Below are 11,929 nucleotides of genomic sequence, written 5' to 3'. Positions count from 1 at the left end.
ATGGGCTGACAAAACGATTTCTACAGTTTGTTTACACCCGGTTTCGGGCCGGGGACCTTTCGCGTGTGAGGCGAACGTGATAACCACTACATTATGGAAACTTGTCTGACTGTGATACGGGAGCCGTCTTGCAAAAAGCTGCATTACGGACTGGCCCCGGAGAGAATTTTTTTCAACGGGTCTGACAAAAAGATTAATAAAGCTTGTTTCCACCCGGTTTCGAACCGGGGACCTTTCGCGTGTGAGGCGAACGTGATAACCACTACACTATGGAAACTTGTCTGACTGTCGTACGTGAGCCGTCTTGCAAAATGTAGCATCACGGACTGACGCGGGGCCGTTTTCACTTTCGCGTGTTAAGCGAATGTGATAACTCCACTGGAGAACTCTTTGGTATGACAGTGTCATTGTGTACCTTTACTGGGTAGCTGCCACTTCCACTGGCCAATGACTTACGACTGTCAGCACAACCCGTATTCCTCGTTAGTATAGTGGACAGTATCTCCGCCTGTCACGCGGAAGACCGGGGTTCGATTCCCCGACGGGGAGGCTTAAGTTTTGGTCATAGTTTTCGGCGCGTGTGCGAGCGTGCGAGGGTGTTCGTGGGGGGGTGCGTGCGTGCGTGCGTGCGTGCGTGCGTGCGTGCGTGCGTGCGTGTGTGTGTCAATGGGTTGGGGTGGTACATGCATCTGGTGTCCCAAAGTCATTTTTCAGCCCAATGTTTCCTCCCATTGGTAACGGCATTCTTAACAATACTTTGTCTCTGTTCTTCTGGCATGTTGTCTACATAGTTTCAACAATGAAGACAGTACACAGTGAAGATACCCCCCTTGCATTGGATCAGGTGCATCAATCATGCCACCCAGCAGAAATATGCACCCCTCTGCAATGACTTTAAATGTAATCGCATAGCGAGAATAGTTCAATTTACTCTCAGTCCGACTGTGGTACTCGAGTAGTTCAAGTAGTCCAGGTGCAGAGCACAGTTCGAGGTACAGTTCAACGTGGGGTGGCCTTAAATGTTTGACTCCACACACGGATTCTAAGTGCCTTATTTATTTTTATAGATCTCTCTTTTTTTGTATTTTATTCGGGCCAGTGGGTTGTGGTCAAAGGACGACCTCCAACATGGAAATAAATGAGATGGGTGCAGTATTACGTGTCCCCCAGCAGAGGGAACAACCTGTAGTTGAGATTAGGGTTTCAGTAAGCGTTAAAAAAATTAACACATTTTTGTGACAGCACCATCGCTGAAACTTTGATAATATTTAAAAATTTGAGTGTAACTCGGTACACAGGAGGCTGATTTTTTTGTCATCTAATCCAACCGCGCAAACGCAGCGTGCCGGACGCATTATTGTGACAGCGCCTTCGCTGAAACTTAAAGATTATTCCAAAATTTGAATCGAACTCCGTGCGCAGGAGGCTGCTTTTTTTTGTCATCTATTCCGTGTATAAAACACACAGTAAATAATTTAGGGTTTTCATTTCTTATATTTTAAATTATACGTTGTTTTAAATTGGACGATGTTATAGCTCAACCGGAACAAACTTCTGACATAATACTGCAACAGTGGACTTGGTGTGTTTATTGCAATGTGCTAGAAACGTGGTGAACTTGTTAGCATATCTGCCTCATAGTTCAGAGGTCACGCATATATTCAAAGCACAGTTCTGACCCTCCTATGAGGAATTGTCATGTTCGACCTGTGGATTTTCTCTATTTCCTCCCACATTCCAAAAACATGCCTACTAGGTTCATTGAAGACTTTAAACTCCTGTAGATGTGACTGATTGTTTGAATGATTAGCTGGAAAGCATTTCAGGTGCCTCCTGGCTAAAGTCAGCTGGGATAGGCTTCAACACGCCAGCGACCCTCGAGGAGAAGCGGTACAGAAATTTGATAGATTGCGTTCGATCCTGAAGGTAAATAAGAAAAAATCATGAATGATTTTTCACATTCGGCAGGTCTATAACATCTCTCCATCATGGCAATATATAAAGCATACTCATCTGATAACTGTCCACTCCGGGACACTGCAACCATGAATAAGTGAATCCAGGCCAATCTTGACAATGAAAGAATAGTGATCTTTGTTCTCCAGTGTATGCACACTGATACCACCCACCCAAATAAAAACAAAGTATTTCACTTGATAGGAATACATTATTTTAATCAAAGATTTTCATTTGAAGCAAACAGGCATTTATTTATTGATTACAGCATGGTTTCTCATTTTCAGTTAAACCATATATATTTTAAAAACAAAAATACATTAATTGTGATGGAAAAAGTGTGATTATTTAAAGTTAATCAGGTAAAAGTAATGCAACGTAAATCACCGTCATCCTCAAAATGCATTGTATTTCTCATTTAATTTCAAGACGATGTGAAATTCAGAGGGCAAAATAGAACATTCCAATTGTCAGCTCCTTAGAGCGCATTCTTCAGCTCACTTGTAAACAGTGGCTTACAGATCCGTGTGACAATGGGAGACCAAGATAAAAGAATGTCGCTAAGAAAGCAAAAAAGGGAGCTCGTGGAGAGCCAAGACAGCAGACGGGAGTGGCAACACACATACAGAAGTGATCATCATAAAGTGCTTGAGACCCTCATTGGAGATGAGCCTGGTCGCAACATATGCTGTGTGTCTGTTATAGTTGCTCTGTGCATTCTTTCACATAACGCGGGGTAGTGTGGGACAATTGCAAAACGACAGTGATCAAGTGCAATTTACCCAACGGCATTCTTATCCGCAAAAGACAGTGTTTTGACTTTTCAGAGCCTGCAAGCTCAGACCTTTAAAAACACTTTCAAGTGGAAGTTAGTGTTTCAGTGTAAATACTGATTAAAATGTACATGCATGCTTGTCAATGTTCTTTCAGTATGTCACAACCAACACAGCAAAGGCAAAGCACAGGGCTGTTGTAGTAATTTATGTGTGCTTATAATGCTTCTCCAGCAAAGAGTAAATGTATTTAAGAGAAGCTTCTGCCACTGTGTGACATCAACAACTAACTAGCCTAGCATGCATGTGATGTTGCTTCCACGTTCTTGTAGGTCAGAATGTTCTCACATTGTTGTCATCGTTACGCACAACAATCAAAAACCAAGAGGTTTTTATCTGTAAGGAGTTTTTTTTATCTAAATGTATGCTCAGGTCAGATAATGAAGCTCAATTACAAGCTGCTCCAAAGGCCACCCCTGATAATAGTCGGTCGCTTAGTCAGTTGGTGCTAAGGACTTCACATTGACATTCACAGGGGAAAAAAAAGTTTGCATTATAAGCACGGTGTTCAAAGAAATGAAGGCAAAATGAAGAGGGGACACAAGATTTAAGGCCAACTGGGAAGAAGGGATGCTAGTGTTTTGAGGCACACAGAAATACGTAGGGAGCAGGGGGAGTGTAATGAAGGTGCTGGGAACTATTATGTCAGCATGTCCCAGAGGCAACAGCAACATAGGGCTGTCCAGCAGGCTGTTAGGCACGTCTCCGAGGAAGAGTTGTCTCTTCTTCTGTCCTCCACCATGTACACTGGGTTGAAAAGAGGGAGAGAGGTTATTATTCTAATTTCCTTCATTAAAAAAATGTTGATCAAAGAGAATTGTCGGAAATAAAGCATGATAGCAAAGCTAATCAAGGCAGGAATGTCTCCACCGTAAAGGCAAACTTAACAGTTAAGTAACACCAGCGATACTCTGGGCTCTAACCAGCCAGATCATTTGCAAGCTTTCAGGTAGCATTAGCTTACACCTTGGTGTGAAACAAAGACAAGTGAGACAAGATGTCTGCATCCCCATGCTAGGGATTAATCATTCATGTGGGGGAAGGGCAACAGTCAGGCAGGTTTTGATAAACAGCGAGTGACAATACGATTTATTATGAACTTTGAGCTCTGATTGAAGATTGATATTAAAGTCAGGTGCTTTAATGAGTAATAAGTCAAGAACATCTTCAGCACATTGAGCCACAAGTTGTGTAATACTCCGGTTCAAGCATTGGCCAAAGCCATAACTTGAGATAGTTGGCCTTTGACAAACTTCAGTATTCAGCATTGTACAGTGATGTCTTGAGATAAGAATTTAATTTGCTCATAACACAAAACACTTGTACCAGTATAATGATCTTCAACCATTCATATGAATGAAAAGTTTTTGCAGTAATCAGATACTACTGTATATGCAGATATAGTACCCAAGTCCAAATGTTGGTATTGTGACAACACTGTTCTATTATTTGGTGCTGTGTAGAAATAAATAATAGACCAACGACATAAATATATACAATTTTAAGAATATCCCAAGAGGATCCCATTCATTGTGCTGCTCCTTCTGGTGTGTGTTGACCACCAGGGGCAGTATAACAGTCATACTGATAAAGGATCACAACGACTCTCTGTGACTCGGACTGGACAATTAATAGAAATTTAGTCATGAACACACTTCCCTAAACATGCTTTAAATTGTGTATTGACAACACTGTTGGAGTTCATTGTAAAGCCAAACACACAACAGGAATTACACACATTGTATGTACATACAAGACAATACAAGACATACAGTACTTCGTTTCAGAAACATAATCAATACTGATGCTAGCAGTTAACGGGAGTTTTTAATTTGAGTCATTTTCAATAAGGGGTAAAGTTTACTGTAAAACCTAATCCACAAAAATAATAATTACACACATCCCGTTTGCTGAGTCATTGCTCATCTTTTTAACAGTGTGTATGATAAACTTGCTTGAAGGGGACAAATGATAGAAAATTGGCACCGATGAACGATTGAAACTTGATGGGTGGCCAGGCACTCCAAAGTCCCAACAAGCAATTAAAATGTCAAATTTCTAACGTGTCTGTAGGCAAGCTGTTCTGCATTTTGAATTTTTGATGTTACAATTTGGGTAATTTACATAGGCCCAAACAAAAAAAAAGATGATGTTTTTATTTGATATAAATCTTATTTGCATAATCTTTACTTTGGAAGACACGGCATCTTTACTTGGCTTGCATGAGTGAACAAGACCTGGATGGGAGGGTACCATTACATATTGGCCCAAACAAAACTGACCTTTACCACAGTGTGCAAATGGATCTCTCAACAAAGAACATTAACATGGCATTGTTAGTTTCTACTTAATCCTCCTGATCATGTTGATGGTCCTCAATTTAGCACTCACCTGTGTTTTTAGGAGGTTCTCCATACATGGGTCCAGGTGGAGGCCCACCCTGCCAGCCGTATTGTGGTTGTCCAGGATAACCTTGATAAGGTGGCTGTCCCTGCCCTACATAGGGGCCTCCGGCTCCCATTGGGCCAGGAGGGTAGCTCGGGTAATTTGCATTAGGCTGCTGCATGTTTACGGGGTACCCCTGGGCAGGATAACCCTGAGGCGGGTAGTCATGAGGAAGTTGGCCTTGGGCAGGATAAACTGGAGCTGATGGGCCTGGGTATGGGGGTGGCTGGTCTGGATTCATCTCTCAGTCTGAAAAACAAACAAACAAAAAAAAAAAAAACACAAAATATAAACTATCAGACCAGAATAGTATTACCCGCAAGCAACATCTGTGTCGGTCTCTTTGAACAGCCATCGATGTCTTTAATGACATCAAAATAAAATGGTTTTATTTTGGTTGTGCATGTGTGTAGGCAAGCGAGTGCAAGAACGTGTGAATCTTCAGTGTTGTTGCTTCGTACATTCGGCAACCTGTCCAATACCTTTATCGAACATTTGTTAAAAAACAAAATATAAATAAATAAATAAAAGCGCCACGAGAGAAAATGCCAAAAACTGCCCTCAAAATGTTAGCAACATTCATGTGGAAGAGGTAGAGTTGGCCTGATAGTGGTTTGGAAGTCCCAAGTACAAACAGCTAATATGAGTTGGAGTTGGTGCTGAACATGTCAGCACACTTTGTAAATATCGACTTGATGCACACAGGAGACATGTTTATATCATGACTATTGATGAAATACATTGGAAATGAAATTACTTTGATTGATAAAAATATTCATAGTCATGTGTTATGTCAGATCCACACAGTGCAAGGAGAGGTTGGGAGGGGTAGTACAGGCTTGTCGTTTGTGAAGTGGTGTCTGTCTCCAATTTTAACCAGTAGTATCAGTGTTGCTATCTTCAGTTTATTTGTAAATATACCTGACTGAAAAGACAAGTTGAAAATGTGGGTTAGTCGTTTTGCAGTTCCTTCAATAACCTTCGTCACTGTTGTCATATCAATATGATCATTCCAGTCTGTCAAGGTTTTGTTTTTACATTTTATTACTGACTCCCATGACTTCTTTTTATCAATTGCTCCTAAAAAAATTGTACAAGGATGTTTTTCTTTATCACGTCTCCTTTCTCTGTTGTCTCAATTTTCATTGGTAATTCTGGTCACGCATTTATGAAAAATGTATTTCAAACCATGTAATACATCCTCCATATGATCTATGGACTTGTCATTTTCAATTAAGTGTTCGGGGTAATTGTTGGTGTTTTTTGGAACCATTTCTCACAATATCATTCAGCACACCCCATATACTGCACCATTTAAATTGGTTTTGCTATCAACAACTGTTTGTGGATGGCAAACAAAACTTCGCTGAACTGGATCTCATTGGACTTTAACAGATATATTCAAGTGTTGTTGTGCTGTAATTTGCCTTCTAGAGCCACACTTGGTAACGAATTCCTTGGGGCTCCTCTACGAAAGCCACTAAAGTGATGCAACTCGCTCTCTCACGGGAGCAAGTGTGGTTTTCATGGATCCATAATCCCATTTCATGCCTGTTGTAATCTCATGAAATATGCGCAGCATGATGTACACACCAGAAAAAAATGATTTTGCAGTGCAGGAATGTCTTGTGATCCAGTAATCAATGATCAATCACAACTCAGCAGTTTAGCTGTTCACACCAACTTCACAAATGGAGGCACTTAGGTCACAGGGTGCCGTGAGAGGCTAATGACATTCACCATGGCAAAGAGAAAAATGCAAAACAGATGTGGACTGTTTTTTTTTTTTTGCATGGTCACGCACAGTTTGAGCTGTGCATAGACACCTGACGTACTATGTCAAGCTAGAAGTGCATAACCACTTTTATATATTCCAAGCAATGTCCTAAGGTTATTTGATTCATTGTGGATTTTGTGAATGGGAAGCTGTGTTTCCAGAATTCCCAACAGAATCATGAAGTATTTGCCAAGCTACAAAACAAATTGCTAATGACTCCTGGAACATTACGACTCTTGTTCAAGCCTTCTTGGCTGGATTTGCTCAAGCAGAACAACCATAGCAACGGAAAATGAAAGACTCCTCTGTCACTCACTATATGTACAGTGTAAACACTTAAGGTAACACCAATGACTGCTTTCAGGTCAATCTCAGTAGGCATATTCACTTTCTCCTCTACAGGAAGAAAAACAGCTTTAACATTTGTCAGTGGTTCATACACTTGGACTCATGTCGATGATTATCGTAATGGAAATGTGAATAAGTAAGGAATCTCGTGGTAACGATTGAGTCATGTTGTACGATTTGCGTAACAATTAAAACTTCCCTGATTTTAGTTCCTTGATTTGTGCTTCTGTTACAAATATTTGATCTTTAACTCAAAATGTTCTCAGTACTGCTGACAGATGGCAAACCTCCGTAACAGTGCTAACACTGCTCTGGAAGCAGGAGAGCATGGCCTAATGATTTGCTTTGTTTCACCTGAAGGGCAAGCAGATGTCCATCCATGACAACACATTGAGCTCTATATGATTAAAAACATTTGATCTTATAACGATCGATGTTGTAGTGTTGATATAGTAATAATAATAATAATAATAATAACTGCTGCATTATCACGTGTCTATTTGTTTTTCCCCTCTTGTAAGGGTGCAATCCTTGTGTGACTATCACGATGATTATTATGTAACGTACTGTCTAAATCACAAAAAAAGTTAATGTTTTGCAGTCCTTTAACCCAAGTATCAAGATGTCACATTGACATTTAGAAAAGGTAAAAACTGTTACAGCTACTGATTTGGGAGCCTTTGCTCCTTTCTATGGTCCTACGCATCTGATGGGTAAGCTCCATGTAAATAATTTCAAACAATACACTTTGGTTGAACAAAATGATATGCGCAACATTTGTACTATAGTAAACATATTTGTTGCAATAACAAATGCAAAGGTTATTCACCTCTTGCGCGCACATTTAAATCAAGCTGTATCATTACAATGGTTCCACCGTTCACATTTTTTTTCATCATGTGATTTACAGGTGTTTACCTCTGAACACGATGTTTTTAGTAATATAAATCCAGCAATCCTAAATTACCAAGAGGTTGAAATAACAATCTAAGTGCACCTGTAGGCCAAGCCCAACCCGCTCAGTAAACACTCAGAACTTCATGATGACTCGGCTTACAAAAAAACAACAAACTAAAAGCCAAGAGAATTTAAGCAAGCCTTACCTTGCAGGGCAGTGCCTAAATTAGATTGGTTTCTGTTGAGAGCAATTCGTCTTCCTTACGTTTGTTTTTCCACCGCAGTGAACAAGCGTTTCTGCCAGAGAGTCGAGTGCGTCTAGCGGGAGGTGACGTCATTGAAGGGGTGAAAACGTTATTTGTGGGAAACGTAGCACGTGATTGGCTGCTCCAACCATGAAAATAGATATAGCTTTCGACCAGTTTGGCTGCTGCGTTACTTCGGGATATCCGCCATATTGGATGTGTCAGCTCCGCATTCAAGTCAATCGATTGAACTTCATTAATCACTTTTATAAAAAAGTGCACGGAATTAATGTCTCTCATTCGCCCTTTCACAGACACACAAACACACGCCTATACATTAAATGCATTTGGAAAACATTATGTATAAACATTTGTTGAAATATTTATCATTGTAAGTATGTTACATGCCATGTAAGCTGTATGTTTTCATTCGTTACCATGTAATACATGGTAACAAATGAAAACATACACTGGTTTGGTTTGACCTATATGATCTCAAAGTAAATCTGATTGATAATCATCAGATTAAAAATAAAATTTTTGGTGTCTGTTTATCAAATACACAATTAATAATTGTTTATGTCTCTTTCCAGCTCTTTTACTTTGCGACATCTCAATTGTGTGAGACAAATAAAATGTATAATAGTGTATAATAGGACAAACCTTTTTATTGTTCTTTATTTTCCTGTGGGAATTAATGGTATTATGCCCAAAAAAATCCAAAATCTTTTTTTTTTTTTTTTTTATAGCTAACTGCTCCGACCAGTGGAAGTTAGTGACCCATCTACCTGTAAAGCGGTCAATATACTGTACATTTGAGAGTTTGTCAATCAAACCACATCCAATAAGGCGGCAATGTTGACGTATAACTCACCGCTCAACGAGGCAACCGTGTACATATGTTTACTGAGACTGTAACAGTGACGTCCGGGAAATGCAGTTACTCCCCCACCCTCTTCCTTGTGGAAATTGTGACTCTTGGTCATCTGACAGGTCCACAGAAAAGATAGGTCAGCAATTAATGTTAATCATTAAAGTATTTTGTAAGATTTTATATTGTTTTACAGCAGGGATTTTCAATTAGTTTTTGTTCAAGGAACCACCATTATAACCAAGAAGCAACTCGGGGACCACTGTTTTGGCCGAATATTATTTTATTTTACACTGAAGGAGGATAGACCGATACAGGCTTTGCATCTGTATGTCTATTTTGGGAATCTCAGCTATATTTGATATAATTTGGATAGGTAAATGATTCATAAAATTAGCTGGAAAATAAATCAAGTCGAAATAATGAACCAATTTTATTTTAAAAAATGTTCCAATTATTTTCTATTTCCAATTTTGCGGACCACCTGCAATACCGCCACAGACCGCTAGAGAGCCGCAGACCACTGGTTGACAATCGCTGCTTTACAGGATCAAGTTGCGACTCCGTATGAAGGGAAAAGAAGAAATAGAAAAAAATATTTACACACAAGCATAGTGCAGTTTCATCATTTACCAGGGGATAGAAACATGTTCCCATTCTAAAACCTTAGTACATGTACCGCTACCTAAACAACTGACGTGCATTCTATACATACAGTATATACTACGCAGAAAAGAATATATAATAAAGTTCAGGATTAACCTTGGCAAAGTGAATTTAGCTTGTCGAATGGACAACTTTTGCCGCTATTGCTGTTCCCTGACAAACGGCTGAAAAATTATTTTTTTTAAAAGGTTTTGTTTACGAGTCCAAGAATGTCTGCTTCAACCTCTCTCTCTCTCTCTCTCTCTCTCTCTCTCTCTCTCTCTCTCTCTCTCTCTCTCTCTCTCTCTCTCTCTCTCTCTATGTAGATAGATAGATAGATAGATAGATAGATAGATAGATAGATAGATAGATAGATAGATAGATAGATAGATAGATAGATAGATAGATAGATAGATAGATAGATAGATAGATAGATAGATAGATAGATAGATAGATAGATAGATAGATAGATAGATAGATAGATAGATAGATAGGTGGGTGGGTGGGTGGGTGGGTGGGTGGGTGGGTGGGTGGGTGGGTAGGTAGGTAGGTAGGTAGGTAGGTAGGTAGGTAGGTAGGTAGGTAGGTAGGTAGGTAGGTAGGTAGGTAGGTAGGTAGATAGATAGATAGATAGATAGATAGATAGATAGATAGATAGATAGATAGATAGATAGATAGATAGATAGATAGATAGATAGATAGATAGATAGATAGATAGATAGATAGATAGATAGATAGATAGATAGATAGATAGATAGATAGATAGATAGATAGATAGATAGATAGATAGATAGATAGATAGATAGATAGATAGATAGATAGAGATATATACGCACACACAAGACACCTATTCCACTGTACTGTATTCTTAAGTGCAAAGGGTTGTAATACTGTTGTACACGAGTGGAAAGTGCGCCGCTCCAGGTCCACTAAGAGATAGATGTGACTGAGCAGGCAGGCCGTGTGTTTGAGTGTCTGTTTACATTGTCACCCGAGCAATGCTCCTCCACCACCTTGAACAGCAGCAGTTTGACTAAAATAGAGCCCTGTCGACCAGCCCCAGTCTAAGCAGCCTGCCCACACCGAAACTGGAGCGTGAGAGAAAGGGGAGGGTGGCAATGGAAAGAGGGGGATATTTCGACTGTGGAAAAGGGCAATGGAGAAATTTAATTCTTAAACTCAAGAGGAAAGGTTAGATTATGTCTGCAGTGGTGTTTACAGTGATGTAATGACCAAACAGTCCCCCAAACCCAAAATACATGAGGATGTCAATTTTCCACAAGAATGATGAGGAATTGAGTTATTTTTCAGGCTTAGGCTCTCAGTGGGCACCTGATGTTGCACTCACGTGCAGCCCAGTTCTTGTCCAAACAGCACAAGTAGGTCAACAGGCACGCTTTACAAAAAAAAAAAAAAAACATCTAAGTGTGCACAAACCGCAGGCTGAATGTAATGAATCCAATCTTATCACGCAGCATTTAAAACAAGTTCCAGTATTTGCTGTTAGGCAAAGTTTACTTTTGTGGGTTAAAACACCACAGTGCACGGCAGTTTTGAGTAATGGATGAACTATCATGAAACCAGAATATCGAAGCAGGATGTGGCTCTCTAATCTACACTTTCAGGCACAGTGGTTTGTTTACATGTCAACCAGCTGATGCCGTTTGGGAGGCCTGGAACATCAACACAGTAGTCTTTCTACTTTATCTAAGCTTGAAGAAACAGTAATTGTTTCTCCCCACCTCCCACGGCTCATAAATGACCAAACAACAAATTAGCACCACCGCTCAAACTCTTGTTGCATTATGCGGGTGTACCTAATGGAGTGTCTTGTGAGCAACACAGCTTTTGGCCCCTTTAGCCTGTTGACCGTATCTGTTTAGATCAGGGTTGAGGGGCAGACACCACCAGT

At 40.0% G+C, this 11,929-nt stretch overlaps 1 protein-coding gene and 2 non-coding genes across 3 annotated transcripts; 1 reads left to right on the top strand and 2 right to left on the bottom strand.

The window, feature by feature from the left end:
• Nucleotides 1–204: 204 nt before the first annotated feature.
• On the bottom strand, nucleotides 205–277 carry trnav-cac (transfer RNA valine (anticodon CAC)). The gene has a single exon. It is a non-coding gene; the product is annotated as a tRNA-Val (tRNA).
• A 200-nt stretch (nucleotides 278–477) lies between these two features.
• On the top strand, nucleotides 478–549 carry trnad-guc (transfer RNA aspartic acid (anticodon GUC)). Its single transcript has one exon. It is a non-coding gene; the product is annotated as a tRNA-Asp (tRNA).
• A 1,598-nt stretch (nucleotides 550–2,147) lies between these two features.
• On the bottom strand, nucleotides 2,148–8,621 carry zgc:165573 (cysteine-rich and transmembrane domain-containing protein 1). Its single transcript, XM_049756613.1, has 3 exons — nucleotides 8,463–8,621; nucleotides 5,181–5,483; nucleotides 2,148–3,536 (listed from the first exon to the last, which is right to left on the bottom strand). The coding sequence occupies exons 2-3, from the start codon at nucleotides 5,473–5,475 to the stop codon at nucleotides 3,430–3,432; spliced, it is 402 nt and encodes a 133-aa protein (XP_049612570.1). The 5' UTR covers nucleotides 5,476–5,483; nucleotides 8,463–8,621; the 3' UTR covers nucleotides 2,148–3,429.
• Between the last annotated feature and the right edge of the window lie 3,308 nt (nucleotides 8,622–11,929).

The sequence above is a fragment of the Syngnathus scovelli genome, chromosome 1, assembly GCF_024217435.2.
Source record: "Syngnathus scovelli strain Florida chromosome 1, RoL_Ssco_1.2, whole genome shotgun sequence".
Taxonomy (NCBI): domain Eukaryota; kingdom Metazoa; phylum Chordata; class Actinopteri; order Syngnathiformes; family Syngnathidae; genus Syngnathus; species Syngnathus scovelli.
This window is presented reverse-complemented; position numbering and strand designations above follow the sequence as displayed.